This window comes from Tauraco erythrolophus, chromosome 7 (genome assembly GCF_009769465.1).
Source record: "Tauraco erythrolophus isolate bTauEry1 chromosome 7, bTauEry1.pri, whole genome shotgun sequence".
NCBI classification, from domain to species: Eukaryota; Metazoa; Chordata; class Aves; order Musophagiformes; family Musophagidae; genus Tauraco; species Tauraco erythrolophus.
In genome coordinates this window covers 26,899,314-26,925,154 of record NC_141471.1, presented here as the reverse complement: position 1 = coordinate 26,925,154, position 25,841 = coordinate 26,899,314, and the positions used below count along the sequence as shown (strand labels likewise).

At 39.1% G+C, this 25,841-nt stretch overlaps 2 protein-coding genes across 3 annotated transcripts in view; one reads left to right on the top strand and one right to left on the bottom strand.

The window, feature by feature from the left end:
• Window positions 1-14,919, bottom strand: part of VPS50 (VPS50 subunit of EARP/GARPII complex) — a 92,909-nt gene extending 77,990 nt beyond the window's left edge. For both annotated transcript variants that reach the window (XM_086614543.1, XM_086614544.1), the window contains exons 1-4: window positions 14,841-14,919; window positions 11,569-11,637; window positions 4,049-4,171; window positions 3,378-3,449 (exon numbers count right to left, since the gene is read on the bottom strand). In XM_086614543.1, the coding sequence (XP_086470669.1) occupies window positions 3,378-3,449; window positions 4,049-4,171; window positions 11,569-11,637; window positions 14,841-14,873 (297 nt within the window). In that variant the 5' untranslated portion in view covers window positions 14,874-14,919. The remainder of the gene's footprint in view (window positions 1-3,377; window positions 3,450-4,048; window positions 4,172-11,568; window positions 11,638-14,840) is intronic.
• Window positions 14,920-17,940: 3,021 nt separating this feature from the next.
• Window positions 17,941-25,841, top strand: part of HEPACAM2 (HEPACAM family member 2) — a 23,582-nt gene continuing 15,681 nt past the window's right edge. The window contains exons 1-3 of the mRNA XM_086614528.1: window positions 17,941-18,025; window positions 23,537-23,887; window positions 25,018-25,302. Coding sequence (XP_086470654.1) covers window positions 17,956-18,025; window positions 23,537-23,887; window positions 25,018-25,302 — 706 coding nt within the window. The 5' untranslated portion in view covers window positions 17,941-17,955. The remainder of the gene's footprint in view (window positions 18,026-23,536; window positions 23,888-25,017; window positions 25,303-25,841) is intronic.

Genomic DNA, 25,841 nt, shown 5'->3' with positions numbered 1-25,841 from the left:
AGCGTGTTTTGTTTTGTTTTTCAGCAGGGACTACAAGTGTTTAAGAAGAAACAGTTTCAAACATGACAAATAAATTGGTATTGCTCTATATTATTCTTGGGGAGCAATACTCCCAGAAATGAAAATAAAATAAAACTGGCTATGACAGTCAGCCAGCCCATAATGCACCACTAGGAAAGAGAGATGAGGAGGTTTTTACATACTTGACTGCTTAGTCAAACATAGCATAAAGTTGGGATCTTCAGTCAGCATTCCTGTAACAAACTTACAGAGGCTCCACTAGGTCAGTTCCCATCCTTCGGTAGAGCACCTGCACATAAATGGTGTTCAAAGTACTCCGATATCATCAGCTGGCAATCTGGACAAGGGACATATATCTAGCTATGCTTTTTTCCTTCCACATCAAAACACAGCCAGAATCACCAAATGATTTTAAAACCTCTTAGCTGTTTTATAAGTAATAAAGCTTTCTTCTGCAGGACAGCAAAAGAATCACTCCAGAGCAGGGTGGGGGCAGGAAAGGATGGGATCAGGCCAAAGGCTACACAAGACTACATGGCCTTGGGGCTCTAAAGTTTTGTTCTCCGCAGTCTATACCCTGTGAAATTTTCACCTCCCTTTTCCAACCTGTTCTTTCCACTAGCCTTGTACCTGTAAAAACTTTAGGACATGGATATACCTGCTAGTCATGCATTCCCCTACTACAAATCTAGCAGTTTGATTCTTCATTGTTAAAGGGATTCATCAAGCAGTACACATGAACAAAAGATGCGTTTCATTTTCAGTTTTCACATGGCGCTTTTTCCTTTGCAAGTTCTCAGTTATCCTTGACTAATAACCTCAACACTGTCAAGCATCTGCCACAGCCATCTTTTTTTTTTTTCTCCTTTACCTGAACTTAGTGATACTATTTTTCTGAGCTTCCAAGCTACTCTCTTTCCTTTCTTTTGGAGGAGCAACACTATCCCATGTTATCTCCAAACTAACCACCCCTTTTGGCATCTTCCATACAACGGTGTGGATTTTTTTTTTTTTTTAATTCTTAACTTTTAGACTCCAGAATTGCAATTGCTAGCAATGAATATGGCTGCAGTTATCAAAGCATGCAAACAACAATATTCTTCAAGGGGATGAAACAATTTTCTTCAAAACATGTTCCTCTTTCATAATCACTTCAGAAAAAAAATATTTTATTTCCTGAAGAAAAAAAGATACAGCTGAGGATATCAGTCTACTAATTAAAAGTCAAACAGTAGAACTAAAAAGCCTCCTAATTTAAATTGCCTGTACTAAGATGATCAGACAAATTAAAGCTGTCACAATACAAGTATTAAAGAAGTCTTGAGTGAGTTGGAATCCATCCAATGGAATGGAAAACTGTAATGGGAAAACTACAGAAAATAGAGAGTCTATAGTGACCCGGAAAACAAAGGCATGGCCAAGATCAGCTGTGCAAAAGCAGATGGTAACCGCTAGTGAGAAGTGGAAAATCAGAGCTCTATTACTTATAATTAACACTCATTTGAGCGCTTTATGTTACAGAAATTTAGAAGTCAGAATTATCTCTAAACCACTATTGTAAATTCCTATGCCAGCTATAGATACAGGCACTGAAATGAAAAAGGTAGTATTTTAGTTTTTTCCAAAAGCAGAGGTATTGTGTGATCTGTCAACAGACTTCTTGAGTCCTCTATCTAGTCATCTATTCGCAATCAGCATTAAAGTACTTTTAGGGATGAACTAACAAAACACAACATTCTGCAGTACTGTCTTCCATAAAGGACACTAGTGTGTCCTTTAGGACAGCCAGTAATCTAAATGACATATCACAAGATAAATGGAAAATAACTGAAAGAGGAGAAGAAAACACGCAACAGTCTCTCACACTCCACCTGGAAATATCACACAAGGACATGATGTGCAGCATCCAAGAAATTTTAGCAACTTAGCACATGCTGAAGGAGGAAAACAAACCCAAGCAACAATTCCTTCCTATAGCAGAATCACATTTAGATTAAGGAAGACACGAGAAAGACCCAATCCTGACTGAGGGGGATGATGGGGAAGAAATAGACATATGCTTCTTGTCAAAAGTTCTGGCTTTGAGAGTTTTTATTTGTTTTCAAAAAGAAAGACACATCTGGGCCATATTTACTGGAAACCTCCTGCTCAGTTCTCATCCCAATTATTCATTAGTTGCACGCACTTTCCAGTTCCCATTTCAGCAGCAGCCGTGCACTGGAACTACTCCCCTAGCTGCAGCCAGCTCCCATCATCCAGGCAGAATGGCCAAGACATTGATAACAGGCATTGCGATTATCCAGCACAACCCAATGAAGTTGTGTCTCAGTCTTGAGTGTATTTCCTTGCAAAACTAAGTCACCACCAGATGTCCTCTTAAACTTTAAAAAACAAACAATCAAACAGACAAAAAAAATCACACACAAAAAAAAACCCACACAAAACAAAGAACCAGCACCTACTTTCAACTTCTTTCTTTATATCTCTTGGTGAGAAACATGGAATATTCATTTGCTCAACTTCTCACCAATACTTCACAAAACTTCACAGGTTTATTATGAGAAAAGCAGTTTTAGGCAGAAGGAACTTGTTGTCTATGTATTGTTAACGATCCAATATTCTCCCTCTGTACACTTCATTCATTTAAAGACACGAATTAGGATTATTACTGTTATTTTACTTGCAGATACTCTCCAAAGGCTGCAGTTAGTACATTCATTTCCTGTACCATATTGTTCATCTTTACAAGAGCAATGAATCAATAATTATTGTATGAATAGAAAATAAAAAAGCCTGAAATGTAACAAGTACCTTTCAGAAGCTGCAAGTCCTATTTCTCCCCCTTAAATTATAGTTATAACTCATTGTTACATTTCACTCATTTTATTATGTAAGTCTCCCAGTATTCACCAGAAACTCTCGTGGATGATTAACAAATTGGCAAATGAAAAATAAGAGAAAATAGCAACCCTAAAGAAAGATTTTTAAAACATTTTATGGTTTACGTTGCCAGAAATCCCTCAAAAAAAGAGATAGTACTACACATTCAAGTGCTGTGTTGAACGTACTTTTCTTGCAATACATAGGAAAAGCTGAACATTCAGAAAATTAAGTTTCTAAAGAAGCGGTTAGCACATTTGCTCCTTGTTACAATACTTATCATCAAGATTTATTTCCATGATTTCACATGATTATATGATTTTCCACTATAAAAGCATGTAACATAATATTAAAAGAAAAAATGCTTAATATCTAATGTGTTGAAGAACTCAAAAGTTTTTCAGTTACACTTCTGGATAGACTTATAGACAATACAACAAATTGCCTGAGGGTACAGAGGAAACAACTTTACTTACAGCTGCTTGCTGTTGTTTTAATTTGTCTCTGTACTCTTCCAGTTCTTGAAGACTAAGTACTGGAGGAAGCCTCTGCATGTAAATAACAAATCAAATTCAGTGAGAAACTAAAGGACGCTAAATACACATGTAGTATTAAGTAACCAATCAACTATATTAAAGAAACATTCTTATTGCTTCATTGCAGAACGAATCCATTATTTCAAATGATGGATACTGAAATAAATCAGTATTAAGATAAACAATGTATTATAATAATTACATCATATAACATCATAATTACCTCAAAGTTACCTTATTTTAAGCTATATATCAACACAAACAAACCCTCTAATTGAAATTATGATGTCTGAATCAGTCTGCTAAAAAAATACCCAGAATATAGAACGTTTTTTTCTTTCCCCTCCAACTATTTTGGCTTTTTCACTATAGTTCAAATCATGAAGCACCTGTTAGCACAACTGATATTAATTCTACCACATTAAAAGATAAAACCTCACATTAATACTAATGGTAGAAGCTCCACACACCCACAAGATAAGGCAGGAGGGTACAATTCTGTATTAATGCAAGATGTAAGAAACAAAATGAAAAATGGCTCATTGAAACAAGTATACTTTTGAGCCTTGTTTTTTTTATATTACTGTCTTTTTTTTAAGGAGATAGTTTACCTCTAACTCATACTTCACAATATCAAAGGAATCATTGGAAAAATAAACTTCTTCAATGCTGTTAATTATTTCTTGCTGAGCTTGAGGATCAGTTGGTTCTTCACGCAGTTCTCTGAGCTCCTCCTTTACAAAACAAAAAAGGATTTCCATGATGTAATATCACATCCTAACAGGAACAATGTTTTACTGAAACAAATATTTTTCAAATGTCATTTACAACATTAGTACAAGAAGCAAAGGCAAAGAACAGAAAGATCAGTACACTGTGGTTTGTTCTTCCCACTACAAACAGCAAGATATTTAAAACTTTTCAAAGAACATAGTGCAGACTTCAATGTTGCAGATCAATTAACACTTCTTCATCAACACGTTTATTGCATAAATGCATTTTGAGTCCACAGGTTTTTCCTCCTAAAGTTTAGAAATTCTTATAATAAAATAAAAATAAACCCTCAAAACTGTAACAAATAAAATATGAATGTTTTCAAACCAGAAGAACCATTTTTGTAAACTCAGGTAGACAGTGTCACTACAAACATATAAATTTTCAATTCAGCCCTCAGAATTCACTGTAATATAAGTCTTGTCATTAAATATTTGATTTTTTTTTTCAGGCAAAACCCGAACAGATCTGCCTTCTCTTCACAAAATTAACAGATTTCAGATTTTTCTCTGACTAGCACGGTGGTCTAAGCAGAGATGCACTGTCAGCTTTCTGAAAGCTAATATATCAAGATGTGAGCATCCCCCTCCCTACTGTCATGTTCTCCTCTGGAAGCAACAACCCAGCTTCTCAACAAAACCAGCTTCCACTGATTGCAACAAACCAAGGACTGAATCTGAGCCTCCTCTTCCCCTCATATACTGAACATTTCAACTAATACTAGCCCTGTCCAGGAAGCTATTCCCACCAAAGGAATGAAAATCCTTTCTCAGAGAATCAAAAAGGGAGAAATGCTAGGATATTCTGTCACCAAAAATCAAGATAGAATAGATCAAATGTCTCGATATTGGAATTAAACCCTGGTGAGGCAATGCAGTGGACTGAAGCACCCTTTAAAGACCCCAAGACTCTCAACAACACCGAGTTGTCACAGTGGGACAAGGTGCCGGAATTTTCATTCCTATAAGAGCTCAAGTGCTTATTTCACTGGCTAGAGGCATCAGATTTTACACTAACTAACTAAAAAAACACTAACTTTCTTATTTTGTACATCAATTAAATTAAGGTCAACATGCACACATTATGTGTTAAAGTGACACCTTAAATACAAAGCAAGATGCTGTTTCTACGGAATTAGAGGCATCCGAGGGGTGACGAGGAAACAGTCTGGAAAAGCATCAGGAGTCACTGTTTCTCTAAAACACGTCTCGCAGGAAAAAGAAAAAAAAAAAAGGGGGGGGGGGAGGGTGGCAAAAAGCAATGGCTCTGATACAGAGAAAACCAGATTTAAAGCAGATTTCGTGTCCCCCAAGTGGCGGAAACCCTTCAGACACGAGGAGGCACAATCGAGGCCAAAGGAGTGGGCCCTGGCCCGCTGTCGCCGGGCAGTTGTTTGTTAAAAGGAAAAAAGAAGGAAAACTAAACCCAAGACAAAATCTTCAGGATTGTTTGAATTTCTAGACTATCGATATCTTGTCATGTTTGTGAAACAACACGTCGATGCCACATATCAATGGTGATTGACACTCTCTGAAGATGTATTAAGAAAACCATTGTGGATACATATTCTAGATTTAGAGCCAAGTGATAATAAATCGGGAGGGTTTTTTTAATATTAGCATTTCAATGAAACCTAATCAATGAACTTTTTGTCTTTGTACAAGACCACAATTTTCTGCACAAAAATAAAGCTGATGTTGATGTGGATTGGAAAATTACTAAGAAATTATTTCATCCTGTCTCAGAAAGATCGTTCACCTCGGTGTTTCTTGCTGAAACACAACCTAGGAAAACACTTATTAAAAGGACAGGGGTTTTCTTTACCTTGTTTATTCCTTCTAGAAAAGCAGTCTAGTGAGAACAACTCTCCAGGAGAAACTTAAGCTCCCATGTAAATTATGCTATCTGCCACTAGACTCTATGCCATGATAAACTGCAGCTTCCAGTCCATCATGCTCCACTAGTTTAAAGTAATTAACATGTTCAAGGCCAATCTGTTCGCTCACCACTAAACGAAGTAAACATCCTTGGCTAAAGTTCATTTGCTGATATTCCATTTTTCTCATTCCTTCAATTAGAGATACAAAAAAGAAATTTACTATATACATACAAAGCCCATCATTTCAGGGGCCTCCAAGGAGGCCAGATTTAGCACCGTGGAGCTAATACATACTCTGCAGAGGTAGAGAGAGAAGCTCTATTAAATCCCTCAAGGTACTTTTCCACCTCAAAACTTTTCTAACTATTCCCACTTACATACCTGCCTTGTAAAAAAAACCCTCAACATCAAAACACACTTGCCAGTAAATTTTATGTAAATTCAGCAATTCCAAGTGCTATTCTGAATAGAAGAACCTATAAAAATTGGGAAGGAGGGAATCACATGTTGATAATCATGCAGAGAACTTTGCCATTGCTGAACTGAATCAATTACATAAATAAGAGACGAGGACGAGCAGCACATTGGCAAGGTGGACCCCACAGTATTTACTTCAACCCACCTGCCCAGGTTAATGCACATGTTCAGCAGTAGGGACTCTCCACGCAACAATGTGCCAAGACAGCCAGGTAAGACGTTGTTTCATGGGCTACTCATCTTTCCAAAGTTTTCTTCAGCTAGAGACTTCACCTCCTACATAAACATGCATTACTTGTGGTGCCAAACGTGCAATTTTTTTTGCCAGTACCTTGGCTCATACTTCCATGGAACGACAACTTACGCTGTCAAACATACTTCTTTTTGGGATACAATTAGTGCAACCCTAAGCAGCAAGTCTCTCTTTCATAACGCCACCTAAATAGATCAGTGAAAGATATTTTTTAGGGACAGAAAGAAAAAAGAAAGGGAAAGAAAAACTAAAAAAAGTGAAAAACCCTATCTGTCTGACAGCTTTGCATACTTGAAGGAGTCACTGCTAAATAAAACACAGTGTTTGCATCCACACACTTCTCACATCGTTTTGCCTTCCTGTTCTATGCAAATAGAAGTTTACAGGTCTAGGAGTCTGTGGCAGTTCCTTGAAATATATTTCAGAAGAGTCACTTCATTGCAGACTCATCTGAAATGCAGTTCAGCAAGTTTTAGATGACTTATTCGGCTATTTCCCAGTGCGTCACACTCCCACTCTCCTTGTATTCTACACTATCTGTAACACCAAAACCAACATTGCTCTGTTTAATGAAGCATTAATGGTAGAGAGTCGAAACAAATACTTTCTGCATTCCAGTCACTATCAACCGAAAGACTTGGGAAATGAAGACATTGAAAAAAGTGAACTGATACTACTCAAAAGAAAAAAAAAAAATCCAATAAGTTTCCAAACTAATTGAAGCTGAAGGTCAGCCATAGCCTATGTACTCTACACAAAAGAGTGCCAGGGCCAAGTCTGCATGGTACTTACTTGGACACAGCCTCCCTCTCTTTGTCACGAGCCAAAAAACACACCAATGAACACGCTGTCAATGTATATCCCTCCATTCTGAACTTGGATAACACCTATGTTAAAAGCTAATCCTAAATACCAGGATGAGGGCCCTGCGCAACAGATTCAATCAGCAGGCACATTGCAACATCCTACCACCATGAAATAAATAATGTATAAAAGTATTTTTTATATCTATACACACACAATCTTTTAACTTTATTTATATAAAAGGTTCTATTTATATATTATATACATCTCATAACATATATATAACTGTATCTACGAACTCACCTCAAAATTTTTTTTGTGTTTCCCCCTCAGCTAATCCACAGCTAGGGAAGGCAGGCACACAGGGAAGTTTGTGGTATTGACTTATCTTTCACATGAAATGCCCAGAACCTTCTTTTGATCTTTCCTTCTTCAGTATGTATACAGAGTACTTATTAAAAAGCCCTCATTCTACCAAAACAAACATTACTCTGTGAAAACAATTCTCCTTGTGTAGAGAACAACAAAGCCTGATCCATAGAACAGATACTAATCACACCACTGCTTAATGCACTCCTGAAAAGCACTCAGCTACTCTTGGGGAAATAGAAACCCACACAGACTAAGCAAGCCACACTTCTGTATCTATAGAAAAAGCATTAAAAAATAAACTTCCAGTGTTGTTTACAACCATAAGCCACAAAGTCAATTTGTATATTGCATATGAGCCGATTATCATCAAGATACACAAAACCTAATTCAAAGTCAACTCATTATTAACCCCACACACTTGAATTCAAGTGTACAAAATACCTATCACCCTTTCGTAACCAAATCTACCAAACAAAACTGTTACCAGCTTGGGAAACAACTAAGATGACAATAAAAGAAAGGCTCAAAAAGAATTACAGTTCCCCAGGCTGATCAGGGCACACAGATCAAGTAAGGTATCTCAATCAAAAAAGACAAAAAATCCCTCTGCAGACAACTTTCTCTTCTAGAAATCCTGCCTTGCCGTTCAGATTTGCCTTATCTATAGGCTATTACAGAGATGTAAACTATTATACACTTACTTCTCTGTGTAATCGAGCTGGCAGTATGAGTCTGTATTACAACAGAAAGTAAATCAAGTTTGGTGGTGATTTGCCTTCACATGACAGAACTGAATTGAAATTTTTCAAGACAGTTGCAGAACTTACTGGAGTACTGGTTAACGTGAGTGCATCCACTTGGAGGTATTCCATACAATATCCAGGTACCAAATTATGTAATCATTTAAAAATGAAAAATTGAGAAGCAGAGTCATCACTTTAACATGCTTGCCAGCAAGCCACCAGTCAGCAAATCAAGAACTTTCAGGTATCAGGACCCAAAATACTTTTGCTGGTTTTCCCCTCAGGGGATGCAATGTCAACATATTCTTCCCATGCTGCATATTTCTCATTTGACCCCTGAGCTAGTGTGACAGTGTCCCATTTCAAAAACATGGTTTTGTCCCTAGAGTTAGCATAATCTATCAATGGCTTCTGCTTTTCTCTGGTAATTCATGCTGGCTCTACCTCTCTGTAGCTTTAACTCAGCTTTTGAAACGTTCAATAACACTTGCCATAAATCAATCTGGAGATACCACTTTGAATGTGGAAGTGTGATGACAAAAGTGCAGCATCATAACCATTCTATCATCAAAACAGTACTTGGCTGGTGAGCTTGAGACTTTTGTTACTAAAGGCATAAACAAAACCAGCTATTAAAATGTGGTGGCAGAGGGCAACAAAGGCTTTCAAATAGCAGCCTGCAACAGTATGAAGTTACACTTTTACTCATTGTCTTTAAAAATCTCCTTCTCTTTAGTCTTTACTTTTGCATTCAAAAGTGAATTCCCTTTACCAAATTTGTCCATTATTATAAAATAGTTTTTGAGGGGCATTAGCTCATACCCAGGCAAAGTTGCCTGATGCTGTAATTATAACATGATTCTGATTTATAACATCAGTACATTGCCATGGCATTGAACATAGCTTCAGTTCAAAACAAATACCAATATCCAAAAGCTCAATGACGTTCAACTTCTGTGCAGTATCAAAACCTGATCTCCTTGACAGTTACTCATACGGCAAACACAGACAGTATCTCCCCCTCCCTACCCCAAAAAACTTCTGTTTTCAAGAAAGGGTATCTCAATCAATGCTCACAGCGACAGGAGACATATTATAGTGCCTCATCTGATGCTTCATCATTTAAAAAGTAAAATCCTACAACAAAGGTTTTAGCAAAGTTAAGGAGGCATGACCATATAAATCCTTCCTCCAAAAGAAAAGGGCTAGAAGTAAAGTTACCATGACAAATGTCTTGGGACTATAGCCAGGAGTTAAACTAATCAAAACACAGTAATTTTACTCAAAATTCTTGTGATCTAGTGCTTTCATTTCATCACATAGTCATGCAACTTTGTAAATGCTTCACTCAATACAGCTTGTTGAGAAGGAAAACATTAACGTAAGCAACTCAGAATTTTGAGAAGTACTCACCTAAAACATTTTGGAAGGAAACAAAAAATACTAGAAGACTGAAAAATAAAAAAGTCTTATTCTGTGGCACAGAGAGAGTAATATCCTAATTTTATCAGCTTTAAAAAAAAAAAATAAATCAGGTGACAAGTTCTAATGTTGATGCAATCCTGTCTTTTCAGACACAGAATTCCTAACTACAATGAGATTCTGTTTGCAGAACAGTTGCAGGTAATGTTTTCACATTACAAATGTTTGACATAAATGTATGAAAAAAATCACAAATTATTGACAGGTATTTGTTTTCCCATTGCTATTGATACAAGGCGTAGGCTTAGCAGACAGATAACATCTAACTCTTAAAGAATGAAAATCCAGCCAAGTTACCCTACATCTACTTTTACCTGGATAGTTATCTTGGCAAAAAAGTCAGTTTGAAACTAGATCCTCTGGAGGTGGCAGGAATACGCAATTTTGAAATCCAAGCCGTGAAGATGAAAGAGTTCTTTCACCATCACTGCAACTGAATACTTTTGCTCTTTGAAATCAATATATTGGCCACAGTTTAATAGAGTATTATGTACCAATTCAGAGATTGTTACTCGATTTTATAAATATACAGTAAGAGTGATTTTTTGGCAACATATTACACAGTGCTTATATAGAGGCAAAGAAACACAAGGGGTTTTTTGGTTTGCTTTGGTTTTTAAACTACTGTAAAATAAGGCATACAGATTCAAGTCAGTAACTTAAATATCTCATTGGTTAAAGGCAAAGTCCAAATTAGGAGAAAAAAATAAACAACATCCACAGTAAGTCTTGTGAATCATCCAGTCAGATCAACAGGGTATAAGGAGCAGTCAAATACTGTGACAATTATTCCCTCACACCCAGCTTATTCAGCACGATTTGTGAGACAACAGTGAGCTGGCATCATTTGAGTAGTAAGGCCCAAAAAAAGCCAAAAAGCTATTATTATTATAAAGTTATAACATTTAAAGTAAAACATGAAGTTAATTATATATGCTGAAGAATAAAATCATGGAACTATGAAATATACATATGGCATCAAAACCAAGAGACTAAACATCAAGAAAAGAAGAACTATATAGGCTACTCATACAGCATCTACTTCGCAAGGTTAAAAAGAAAAAAGGCACTTTTCTTTTTCTTTTTTTTTTATTAATTTCAGCAGGAAATCGAGGTAATATTAAGATCAGCATCCAGTGACAACTCAAAAGTGTTTTGTCTCACAGTTCTTTATTCTTTCATTAAAATATTTCAAAATATTTTCAGCAAGAAATAAAACTGTCAACAAGACGAACAGAAAACCTGGTGTTAAAAAAAAAAAAACAAAAAACATTAAGTGTCACCTAACTATAAAATGAAAAATAAATTATAAAAAAGGGGGGAGAGTGGAGAGACTCTGCATCATACCTTACTAGGAATCCGAAAGCTTTCAATGGGACTGAGGTCGTGGACACTCTCCTGAGGACTTCTTAGACCCTTTAAAAGAATTTTAATAGTCAGTTAAGATTGATTACTTTATGCACCTTGCAATCAAATGCATAAGCCTTACCTAGAGCTGAATATATACCTATGAGTCCTTTAATAAATTAGACTGACATGGGGCTGGAAAACCTTATTCTATAAACACGTAAGCAAGACTATTGGTGTATAAATTATGGTCCTCAAACATCTAAGCATTTCCAACTTTATGCTGCAATAAAGAATCACAGAACCATAGAATGGTTTAGGTTGGACAGGACTTTAAAGATCATCTAGTTCCAACCCCGCTGCCATGGCAGAGACACCTTCCACTAGACCAGGTTGCTCAAAGCGTCATTCAACCTGGCCTTGAACACTTCCAGGGATGGGGCATTCACAACTCCTCTGGGCGACCTGTTCCAGTGTTCTTCCTTAGATCTAATCTAAATCTCCCCTCTTTCAATTTAAAGCCATTGCCCCTTGTCCTATTACTCCATGCCCTTGTAAAAAGTCCCTCTCCAGCTTTCCTGTAGGCCCCCCACAACTGGAAGGCTGATAGAAGGTCTCCCCAGAGCCTTCTCTTCTCGAGGCTGCACAGCGCCAACTCTCTCAGCCTGTCTTCATAGCAGAGGTGCTCCAGCCCTCGGATCATCTTCGTGGCCCTCCTCTGGACTCACTCCAACAGCTCCATGTGCTTGTCATGTTGGAAACCCCAGAGCTGAACGCAGTACCTGCTTGCACATGGGGTCTCACAAGAGCAGAGCAGAGGGGGACAATCACCTCCCTCAACCTGCTGGCCACGCTTCTTTTGATGCAGCCCAGAATACGGTTGGCTTTCTGGGCTGCAAGCGCACATTGCTGGCTCATATTGAGCTTCTCATCAACCAGCACCCTCAAGTCCTCCTCCGGGCTGCTCTCAATCCATTCTCCGCCCAGCCTGTACTTGTGCTTGGGATTGCCCTGACCCAGGTGCAGGACCTTGCACTTGGCCTTGCTGAACTTCATGAGGTTCTCACAGGCCCACTTCTCAAGTCTGTCAAAGTCCCTCTGGATGGCAACCCTTCCCTCCAGCATGTCCACCACACCACACAGCTTGGTGTCATTGGCAAACTTGCTACGGGTACCTTTTCAGTAGAGTTCACTAACATTCCCTTCATAAAGTTCATTTATATTCTCCTCTCAACTTCCAGATGCGATTTCAAGTTTAAAAATGCCCGTCCATCCAAAAAACATAACATACTTCCTTCCATTAACTTAATAGCTTAATGCAATCAAATTATCGAATTCAAGTTAAGTGCGACCTACTCTGTAGCAAAATCATATTAGATTTGCTTGATGGCATATTTGTCTATCTACCACACAATACTATTAGGACTGGTTTTCCTCATGCATAACCAAACTGAAAAAGATGCATAATCCACATTAGCTGCTTTATATAATTATTACTCTTTAAAACATATATAGCCACATAAATACAATATGCTCTAGTAGACTGAAGCTTCGTAAAGGAATCATCAATTAACCAGCTCAGTATGTGTTTGCTGGATATCCAACACATTCATAATTTTATGAAGCAATACCGCAAAACATGCTTCTTAGCCCATTTCTGCCAGTTCCCTAGACAGAGGTCAATCTAAACATTCAAGTTTCAGATACGGTTCTGACTCCAGATTCCTTTGAGACTTCAGAGTGTTCACGTTAGCCATGAGTTTCAGGCAGACTTCCCGCCTACTCTTGCAGCTGGCGCCAAGGGTCCTGTTTCCAAGCTCCTTTCAGGCCCTGGGTACCTACACATTCTTTGAAACGAAAGGACCTATGCAATTACTATGTGAGTTTATGAAGCAAAAGTTTGTATTTATCCTCTGAAACCGATAAAGTGTTTTACAAGTTCAGCACTCTTGTGGTTACTACATTCTACAATTATTTCATTTTCCTAAGATGCAAAACCTCTTCATTTTAGTTTGATTCTCAGATTTCCTTGCGCATCATTTCAAAACGTCCTCCCTTTCCCGTTACCACCACCAAAAGTGACTCACCTCTACACATCAGAAATTCAAAGTAACAAACAACCAAAGTGACTGCTGCAGCTTCTCATACTTCATGTGAAATCTCCCACATGTCCTCTCAGAAATCTGCAGTACTAGCAGCGTATCTTCAGAAGCAGGAAAACGTTTCACTTATCAAATGCTAAATGGAACTTAATCCTTCCCAAAGGCTGAAAATTGCGTATGTTGCATCATTTCCAGACCACAACATTTCCACACTGGGCCGGCTTCCCACAACTCCTTAGTCAAGCTGAAAACTGATTGTTTACCCCTATACTGAAGGGGAGCAGAACATCATTTTGGAAATTCAACTTCCATGCCAGTGTCCATTTTTAAGCCTTGTTTCCTGCACAAGCATCTCTGAGGACATAGTTTAGGAAAAAAACAAAGTTCAGCTTCTAACTCTCCCATCATTTTCTGTAACTATCTAGAATATCTGATGGTTAAAGGTGACACAAGTGATTTTTTGAAGTTCTCAAATGTAAGTTCTCAAAGACACAGGGGCAAACAGACTTTATTTTACAGGTATTTCACATACATGAATGACTCAAACACTTTTCTACTACGCTCCTTCAAAAAGGCTCACGATCTTAGAAATACTGGTCCAAACGCAGACTAGATCTACGTAATCCCAGAGATAACCAGTATAAAGAAGCGGGCTGACAGAAACACATTAACGACTCTCGCAGACTCTCAAGATGTGCCCACCCACACACCTCGCTGGCACGCCACAGCCTTCCCTGCCTTTCGACCAGCAGCGTTTGCTGTCAGACAAAGCCGTGCCACAGTGCCACGGCCCAGCGCTCCGAAACTATCACGTGGGGGGAAAAAAAAGGAAACTGACACAAGCCAGCCGTGTCATCTCTAACGCCGATTTGTCTGTTACCGCACAAGCTACCTGCTGGCACCTGTGCGTGCTTCCAGTCCTGGATTCAAAGAGGAAAAAGAAAAGCTAGATACACGCAGAGCAGGAGCTGATGCAGACCAACACCTCCCTCTCCCCACAAGCGGGGCTGAAGGCGGTGCCCGCGCCCCGGAGGCCCATCAGGGTGCCCGGGCACGGCCGCGCACGCCTGCCCCGGGCCCCGGCACCCTCCTCTCCGCGGGCCCGGGCACGGCGCCCCCGGGACCCGCCCCTCGCCGGACCCCGCTGTCCGCCCGACCCGAGCCGCTCACCTGACGGGTCATCAGCGACTTGATCTTCTGCATGATTCTGCCAGTGCCGGTGCCGCCGCCGCCCCGAAAGCGCTCAGCAGCCCCGCGCGGCCGCGGGCTCCGGCCCCGGCGGGCACACGGAAGCCATGTTGGACGCCACCTGACAGGGCCCGCCCGCTGCTCCCTGGGACCGGTAGTCCTAGGGCGGCGGCGCCCAACTACAACCCCCGTCAGAACGGCCGGAAGGGCGGGAACAGGAGAAGGGAGCGGGTGGAGGCCACCCCTTCCGCCGCGGCGCGCCTGGAGGACGCCGGCCGCCTTGGGCCGGCGGCGCGTGGGCGGCGGGACCGGGGCACCGTGAGGAGACGCGGGGCGGGCCCTCGGCCCTTCCCTTCCCAGGAAGCGGGAGGTGCCTCCGCCCGGGGAGGCGGAACCGGGCCGCGGAGGCGGAAGGGCTCCGACAGCCCTCCGGAGCAGTGGCGGGAGCCGGCGGTGCGGCAGCCGGCTGTGTGAAAGCGCTGCTCAACTCGCGCCGCCGGAATCCCTGCTCCGCCTTGGCCTCTTCCCTGCGCTGTGTCCGCGACGGCCTTGGTTGGCGCTGGCGGCCCGAGGGTTGCTCTGGGGTTCGGGCAGTGTTTGTAGAGCGCTTGAACATTAAAGTTCGCTTGTTTAGACTTTGAAAGGAATTATCTGAGAAGAAAAAAAAATGGCTTTGTCTAAAGAGGCAGGCTAGCTAGGAAATACACCTGAATAATGACCATTTTCTGTTTGCCTCGTGTTATTTCGGGCATTATACGCAAATTTGTCAGGCGTGTTCATGAGTGATGCAGTTTTGCATCACCAAAACAGGCTTGTGTGTCTCTATACTTGGGTGGCATAGAGCTCAACTAAAACAAGAGCTGATAGCTTTTAAAATCTATTATATATCAGTACAAGAAAATGAATAATGTATCCTATAATCTTTGCTTAGCTGGAGACAACGTTCAATAATAAGACTACCAATGCACCCACTGTGGCATAGTCATACCTGCAGAAAAGGTCATCTTTCCTTTTGGAGTTCCTGGAGTCTGTTTCCTAATCCCGTTATTATTTAGCCCCCCAGCTGGCTGGTAAATGGTTGCAGGGTAGGTTGGGTAAAAGCAGGCGTGCTGCTCTCCGTTTGAACTGACACACTGACAAAGGGAAGGTCAGGACCAACAGTCTCCTCCCCGCGTTCTTTAGCACGAATTCATTACTCCTGGCTGCCAGTGGGAATAGCTGTAATTATTTCTGTGGAAAACCTCTAACAAGTTTAGCACGTAACAAAGTTACTTCTCCTTAATAAGGTAACTACAATTTGCAGAAGTACTCAAAAGCGTTCAGAATGTTGGTGCTGTGAATAAAGTTACTTTAATGCAGTTGCTTCTATTAAAAAGGAGTGAGGTTTGATTTGCATTAAGTCTAAATGCAGTTTAACAACCAGCACAAGCTAGAATTCTATAGAAAAAAAAATACACATCTTTAGCATCCACTTAATTTATGAGTTGTTCAGTGTAAAAACTTGCAGCATGTTAGTGACATCAAGAGCATATCCAAATGTTGGAAATAAGGGGGCACACTTACTCGAAAAATGTAACTATGCTAGTCTGTTATTTTTTATTTATGTATTTTCTTTGCCCACCTAGGGCATTTGAAGTACCAACACAGGCTTTATCACGATATCAAAGCTCCCATCATTTCAGGAAGAAGAAAATTGGAACCTGTGACCAGTATTTCATTACATGTTGAAACCAAGTAGATAATAATTTCTAACTCAGATTTTATAAAAGGTTGCAACCTGATATGTCTGGCCTATGGTTGGGTGGATTAAGCAGGTTATAAACAACAGCATTCAGGAGGGGTGAGACAGTGGACCTGGAAAGCCTTTGGGAATATGCAAAACACTCTCTTCATCTCCTGGTTTATGTCAGGTGGTGACATTATGTCTGGTGGGACCACTGTACTACTTTTTCTGTTAACCTGAAAGAACCCTCATGTTTCTTGCATTTGATCTGGAAGGATCTGAGTATTTTGACCAACCTGTAACTTAAGTAAAAATTGAGTATTCAGCCCTTCTGGTGGGGTTTTAGCACCTTGCAGGACCCCTGCTCCTAGCACGCAGTGAGAGGGGCGGCAATTCCTTGCCACAAGTCCCTCTTGCACAAGATGGGAGACAGTCTAGCCTAGTATTTCTTAATCCATAACAGTCTGCCTAAGTGCTGTATAGCAAAGAATTAAAGTGTGCTTTTGTATGGATAAACCGTCTCTGTCGCTGCCAATATTTGCTGTTGCGAACTGTTACTGCACACGCAACTGTGGGAAGGTTGCCTGGTTTGCTGCTGATTTGTACAGTGAGTGACAGCTTTGGACAAAATCCAAACCATACATTAGTATTAATTTAAACCGATGTAAGTTAATGCAGAATAAACAGTAATCAGCAGCTAACTCAACAACTGTAGTCAGCTGTCCACTCTAGCCATAGAATTCTTTGTTTGAAGTTGTTGTATAGACACTTTGCATTAAATGTTGTTTAGGGAAAGGGAACAAAATCATCGCTGAGTTATGCTTATGTTAAGCAAAAAAAATACAGAAAGGTTACAGGCTTGAAAGTACTAGAAAAAAAAATTAAGCAAGGCTTTTTAATAGCTGTTTAGTATTTTTTATAACAGAAAAGGAGAGGCTATCATTGGATAAGATCTGAAAAAAACGTCTGAGTACCATTTCTAATTTGAAAAAAGCACAATCGTCTAGCAGCACAGTATTTTTGTGTGACTAAAAGGTGTTGATACCTGTATAACCTGTACTCTGGGTGCGTTCACTTATTTTTATTAATTTAATGTACTTTGTATTCTGTGCCCCATTTATTACATTCTGTGTCATATTTGCTGTGGCTGCTGGGGAAGGGTTATGGTAAAGTCAGAGGCAATGAAGATGGGTGCTAATCTAACAGGTGCTCCACTCCCTTTGTTCTTTGTATACACATATTCAAATGACATAAGGCAGGGGACAGGATAGGGCCTGTTAACTCATTGCTGATTTCCCTAGCAAATAAACCAGCAGCTGCAGATCCAAGCTCTGGCTTAGCACTGAGAAGAAGGTGGCATTTGTGTGGGACAGGATGCTTTCATGGAGCCCTTTAGCCAACTTCTTTTGGGACTTACAGTGCAAAATATATGTTCTGCTTGTAGGTAAGAAACAGTGTGAATTATGTTTGATTGTCGTTGTGGACGTGTGACTTGTCTTTATAAAATTTATAGATTTAAAGGTATTTGTGTCGTATTGTCAGATGTTTTATTTCAGGAAAGTAGCCTAAAAGCTTTTAATTAGATAGGGTCACCTTGTTCTAAGAGTGGAGCTATAAACTTTTAGCAGCTGACAAAAATTAGTGTTTACATAATCTGTATATAAAACATGGGTGTCGATTACATATATATAGTCACGTTTTATTAAGTAATACGTACATTGTGCGTTCTTTTCAACAGGTAAGGCTGGACAGGTTTTGAACCAAAGTTTATACAGAAGCTGTTACACATCTCTAAAAATATATTGTGTTGAGGCAGTGCTGATACATTATTTCTCAGTTCACTGTGATGCCTTGTGCTTAATATGGAAAATTTGTATGTAATATATAAATGTAATTGACATTAAAACTAAATTAGGCTTTCAATCAACCAAAGAATGTCTTCTCATTAATAGCACATTTGTTTGGTATCTGGGTGCAGTTTTCATAAGTATACATTTGTTATCCATGCAGTTGTTGAAAAATAGATGTCCTGTGCACTGATGGGAATGTCCTGTGATCAAACGTTAGATAAACTTGTATTTCTACAAACTATTGTAATTAACTTTTTCTATATTGTTTTCGTAAATACCAACAGAAGGGATATATAATATTACAAATGTAGTGCATCCTCATTCATATGTAAGGACAATTTTTCTTTTATTCTTTGTGAACTTCATATACAGTCACCTGGTTTCCTTGATTTTGAGCTAAATACCTTGTCAAGAGTTTTGGCTCCATAACAATTGCGGTTTTAGATGAAGTTTATCACATTACTTCTTTAAAAATGAAAACCTTATTTGGTAAAAAAAATACAGTGACTATTCACTTTATCTACGTTACAACTTTGTTGAGCATTTTAAATTAAAATACTACAAGAGATACTGGTATTGTAGCAGAGTGCTTTAGAGTGCATGTTTGTTCACCTGGGAGTCTCATCATATACCCTTAGTCAGATATACCTGTTTCCTAGTATGGGAAATGTGTAGCTTGTACTTTATATCAAAACAAGAATCAAATGCATTGGAGGCATGACATAAACAAACCCACCAAAGTCATTGACCTCAGAAGCTAAAATTTGGTCAAATAACACTGCTGAGTGAAATTTTTCTTGGGCAAAAATCCCAAACTGGGGAAGATTATGCCTGACTCCCTCCTGCTACAACTGCAAAGTAGTAGGAATTGCAGATTCTCTGGTCCATTATATCTTTTTTTCATAAATTACCATATTTGCAAGAAGTGTAAAAGCTATTGTCACTGATCTAATGACGTTTTACACCAAGGTCAGGGTTTTTGGAAAGCAAAAGAGCTAAATGAACAGTCTGGTGAAAAACAGTTGAGAATCCAAACTTACTTTGAGAAGGAGATGTGCGTGTTAAATTCGGAGAATGATAAAACCTCACTAAGCAGGTTTCAGTTTATGCCATAAACTCAAAAATTATGTCATAGTTTTTATTTAAACTAAAGCTGCAGCCCTTGTTTTATGTCAACAATGATTCTGTTGTGCTTGCTAATACTGGTGATAGCAAAGTGAGATGGAAGCAAAGCACAGATCACTGAGCTCCAAATGGAGGTCATTTTGCTACAACCCACTTGCCTTATGGTTATTATACAAAAACTAGTGTTCAGAACTCTGTTGTCTTGGAAAAATGTGTACTATATTTAGAAAGCAATAGAAATAGGCTTAAAGTATGTGGCATCAATCAAGATTAGTCTTACAGAATAGGATTATAGAATCATTTAGAATGGAAAAACCCTGAAGATTATTGAGTCCAACCCTTGACCTAACACAGCCAAGTCCACCACTAAAACATGTCCCTAAGTGCCAGTCTTTTAAATACCTCCAGGGATGGTGACTCAATCACTTCCCTGGGCAGCCTGTTCTAATGCTTGACAGCCCTTTTGGTGAAGAATAACCCCTTTGATAAAGAATAGTCTAGACTGCAAAGGATTTGATCTCTGTGAAAGCCAGAAATCTCCCAGCATTGCTCCTGTAAAACCCTTGCCATTGACAGAGCATCATTATCTAATAAGAGCTTCTCCAAGCTTCAGCCTGCCTTGCCCCTGGCTCTTCCGGTTGCAGAGGAGCTCCTGCCTGCTGATGGTCCTCTACAAAATGACCCCAGCAGACCTGGAGAGAGCAACAACTGCAGTTGCCCAAAACCACTCCTGAACGACTCCGGGGGAAAACAGGGTTTCTGCCCTCACCACCTCTGGTGTTTGCTAAAAGAATTTCCTTAACTGCAGATCAAAATGTCTTTCCAAGCTGTTACGTGGAGCCACTTTTCCCCACAAATCGGGTGGAACCAAGTTAATTTGCAGTTCCTATTCCCACACTTTTTTACTGAGAAGAAATTAAGTTTTTCAACCACAATTCTCAGTATCTTACTGTGTTAGGGCAGTACCTTCTACACTAGTGGTTCCAATTACCCTAATGCTCACTAGACCTGCTTGATTTTGCTTATTTTTTGCACAAATGGATCTGTGAGAAATTTTATTTGTTATACCTATTTTATAATTACACTGCAGCTGTTACTGGCTTCTTGTCCTACAGCACAATTGCTTATTGACAGCTAAATAAACTCAAAAACTGAGCAATGTCATGCCTAAAGAATGAGGAAGGATAAGGACAGATTGTTTAATTGATCATTTACAGGTGTCCTAGTGTTCGACAGATGTTTTTCACTTCATTCAAGGAGATTTAAAAATTGAAATGTATTCGATGGGTTATATGAAATTTCTTTCCGACCTTTAATATTTTGTGAAGGATTTTACCAAGGAATGATACTCTTTTTCTCCTTTTCAAATGGACAACAAGTTTAAATCTGATTCTGTTGAAAGTTTCGTAGGGAGGGAATTCACTTCTGAGAAATGTTACAACTAATCTCCCATTAACCAGAGTCTAGCAAGTCCCTAAGAGTTGTGCTGGATTAGAAAATAGTGCAAGAATAACAGGCTACGAGTATCATTACAAGGTGGTAGGGGAGGAAGCTTCAATTTGATGTGCTTCAGCAATTTCAAGATTTTGATGTAGAAAAAGTTAGGCCTGGAAACATCTCTGTCCTGTGCATCCTCCACTTAAGCCTCTCCATGTTTTTTATACACTTTTCCTCCTTTTTTGTCCCATTCTTCTCCTGTTTCAGCTGACCCTCGACTGGTCTTTCCACATCAGCGTCCATTCAACCTGAAGTCTTTTGCCCACTTCCCCTTTAGCCCCTGAGAAGGTGGGTTTGCCAGTCTTTCTGCCGAAGGATTTCACTGTCTTTATACGCATCACCCCTGTAGTGTTCTGCCACATTTAGCTTGTGTTTCCCTGCCATACCCTCAGAAACACCGCGAGCTGTCTTCTCTGCTTGAGTGTAGTATTGCTCAGCTTTATGAAAAGTGAAGCCAGGCACAAAATTACTTTGTTTGGGTATATTTTGTAGCTGGCTTCATACTGACTATAAATCTCACTAGTTCCTGAATGGACAGAATATGACCAGAGATTTCTTAGCAATAGCTTTTTTTTTCCTAACGTACGGTTAGTATCTCACAGATGGTTTTGTGGGCACCTTCAGTGGCACGGACAGCATTGCTGGCTACCCATGAGCCTGTCCCCTGCCATGACATCTCTGCTCTGCTTCTTTTCATGCCCTTCCAGAGTACCTGTAACATTAATTACTGGCATTACATATTGCCGCACTGCATCTGTTACCTCACACCCTTTTTACATCCCTCCCTGATCCCCAGAACAGTTTTCTTTGCGATTAGCTCTATTAGCTCAAGTGGCCAACAGTCGTGCAGTGAAATTTGAAGACTCTAATGCAAAAGACATATGCTATATTACGCTAGCAAATTGATATTTTTATCTTTTCCTGCTATATAACCTACGAAATTAGACACGAGTGATCTTTTAACAATTTCTTTTTATCATAAAGACACACGCCATGAATTTAAGAAACAAAGTTATCTCTGCATTTTATTAATCTTTAATAGCACAGTCATGTTTTTCACACAAGAGTTCCCCCTGCCCCTCCTTGCCAGATAGAGGGTATATGTACTTCAGCAGGAGAGTAACTTTTTTATTACAGGTGTTGGGAAGTGTGTCAGGAAAACATTCAGTAGCAGGAAAGGAATAGATGGTGTATGGTGAAGGCATTGCATGTTGCCCTGGGCATTCTCTCTCCCTCAGTTTCCAGTACGCTCTTGTGCAGTAGTAGACAGTTACTTAAATCTTTTTTTTTTTTTTTACATATTCTTACTAATAAGAGGTTGCAGTTTTCTAGGGTTTTAACTTAGCACTTGCAGTGTGCTTCTCAGCAATTTTGAGCACTCAGACCTGCAACTGAGGTCAATAGGAGTTGCATCTTGAACATAGTAAAATCTGTTTGTATGTATTTTGAAAAATCCAGTCCTTAATATTTCAATTTGATCATCCAAAATGAGTGGCTATTTTCGCTGTTAATTTTCACTGTTAATTTTCTCTGGGCTTGAATTCTTCATCTGTAAAGTCTTATCAATTATAATGGCGTGAAATCCATTCATTTATGTCAACACTTCACATCACTGCTGTACTTGTGAGTGCTGTGGGAAAGTTTACGTGGAAATTGATCAGTTTTAACAATGTTTTATAAATCTGTCTAAGGCTGACATGATGAAAAATAATTTGAAAATAATATATGGGAAAGCTGATGATTAACTGAGGAGTGGCCTTTTTGCACCCTAATGGAGGCAGGATTCTTGGAGAACAGGATTAATCATGTGACTGAGAATTTTGCTTTCATACATATCAAGAGCAAGCCTTAATTCTGCTCTTTCCTAAAATAGGAATACTTTACTTTTGCATGGTTAGTAATGTTTACTGAATTTAGTCTTACATGTACGGTGCAGACAACAGTAATAACTAAATATCATTTTAAAGAGACAAATTCATGGAAGTGCTGCTTGTTAGATTTTGGGTCAGTTTCTCAGTATAACTGGCAAAGTAACAGTAAGAAATTTCTCCCTAGATAAAACCAGAAAAAAAAACCCACCCTAAAATTTAGTTTTCAATCCAACATTGTTAGACAGTATAAGCTCTAGAAATTGGAAATATTTTAAAGGGAAAATATTTTAAACATTAAGGTAAATGCACCTTTTCTCATTTTTGTCAAACTTTTAACAATAAAATATGCTCTGCCCAGAAATCACAAATATCCTTCCTTTGGCTTTTCATATATTTTAAAGCTGGAGCTCTGTAGGTAGATCCAGCTTCACTGAGGTCAATGAGAGTTTTCTGCTTTCTCACTTGAAATCTGAGTCATAACTGTGTAAAAAAAATGTAAGCTTTAACTTTGAGAATTTTTTCTCTGTGAGAATTTATCATTTGAGTTTTCCAGTGTTTCCATTTATGTTTTGGGTTTCTTTATTTGTGTTTTTTTCTTTCATTTTTATGCAGGCGTTTGCTCTGCCTTAAAGTTGACGGTACCGTCTCATACTGTCCATGGTATTGAGGGGCAACCACTGCGTCTTACTGTTGACTACAATTTCAACGCTACAGCTTCTGAAATCCAGATTATTTGGCTTTTTGAGAGGCCTCAAAGTAATCCAAAATACTTGCTTGGCTCTGTAAATCAAATAGTAGTTCCAGACTTGGAATATCAGCACAAGTTTACCCTCATACCACCGAATGCATCTTTGATGATCAATCCATTGCATATCAGTGATGAGGGCAATTATATTGTAAAAGTCAATATCCGTGGAAATGGAACAATAGCTGCCAGTCAAAAGATTCAAGTAGCTGTTGATGGTAAGTTAGTAAACTATAATAGCTGCATTTTGAAAAAGAAATTGCAATAGTTTTGAAGTACTGGTTCTCAGTATCCAGTTACAGTAATGTATAATTTAATCCAACTATACGTGAATAAATATTAACAACTAAGTTATGTTATTTTCTACTGCTACTGGAGGGAATGCTGCAATCTGTCAACTTTAAACAAAATTAATATATTGACTAATGTTTCAGGATCATAAATAAAAAAATGAAAGCATATAGAAGACAATAATTAATATTAAATTAGACAAACTTCTAAGAAATAATGTTTCATAAGGCTCTGCTGCGCTATCAATCATGAGGATGCATTAACTTTCAAATAGTCTTTTTCCCTGAACAACTTTGCCTTCTGTAACTACTAAAAAGAAGTCATTGACTTTTGCCAGTGACCGTAGGTCTGTAAAAGAAACCCAGGTCTGAAGTCCTAAAATACTGAATTTCCCTCTTTGTACTGTGCTCCTTGTAGTGGGGATATAGGAAAAAAAAAAAAAAAAAGAGAGAGAGAGAGAAAAGGAAAAGAGTCCTCTAAAAGAATGACAAGAGGCTACTGTAATTTATGGATTATATGGAGGGAGCCCTATAACCGTAGGGCTTGGAATAGTGAAATGATGACATCTTGACATGACAAAGTTGTAGCTGCCATTTGACTCCCATACCCATCCCAGTTTGCAGTTATCCTCGTGACTGGATCAACAGCATATTTCAGCAGCACCCAGCATCAGGAAAGCTGCAGGCAGCCATGCTGAGGAAGTCGCACACCATGGGCTGTGTCATGCTTTGTGCTCTTTTCATTTCTGTGGCCGTAGGGATCTGCTTATGAGGCAGGAGCTCGTGTATGAGGAGGCTATGGTGTACCTGACTGCAGCCTTTGTCCTGTTACCAGTAATATCAACTGTCTAGTTTTATTTAAATATTAGAACAATCCTTACAGTCACCAGCTAAGGATATGGCCTTCTTTTTTCAACTTTTAAACACATTTAACAAATAAAATTTGCAATCTGAGTACTTTCAAGAGAGGTTGATGACTTCTATTTGTACCTTCTTGACCATGAAGATGTAATATACTGGCTCATCACTTTTATAACTCTTATCTCTTTATTTTACAGAGCCTGTCACAAAGCCAATTGTACATACTGAACCATCTTCAGGGGTGGTGGAGTATGTAGGGAATATTACGTTAAAATGTACTGTGGGTAAGGGTACAAGGGTTGTTTACCAGTGGATGAAAAATGGGAAGCCTCTCCATGCCGGCCCTAATTACAACTTTTCATCAAACAATGCAACACTTCTAATTGTTCCTGTTGTAAAAGAAGACATTGGGAATTACAGCTGTCTGGTATCTAACCCTGTCAGTGCAATGGAAAGCGAGATAATTGCACCAACCATATATTGTGAGTATATGAAATATTCATAATTACCTTTGTATAAATGATCTGGCTGGAAAGAGTGCCTCTAACTATGGAAATAGGCAGAAAACAGTTGAGTCAACATTATATTTGATCTTGCGTTCAAAATGAGCTTGTTTGTAACAGCTCTAACTTGCAACAGTATAATAAAAAGTTATTCAGTGTCATGCAGTTGTGAAGATGGGTCTGAACTGCAGAATTCAAATATGAACTTCTAGAATTCCACAGTACAGATATCTTCGGGTCTAGAGGAGATGTGACTCAAAGGAAAAAAATAATCAGATGGGTATACATGAAAATATTGTTAAAAATGGACAGAGCAAAGAGTATCTAAAAGCTAGATACAGGAAGTATCAGGCTAAAGGACTGGTATTAGTGGTTTTCCTCAAGATCGTTTTGAGTCCAGCCCTGGTTAATACTTCCATTAATGACATCAGCATAAAGATTGGGAGTATATCAATGAAATTCACCTGTGGCATTAAACTAAACGGACTTTGACAGAGCAATAGAACTGGTATGAAATT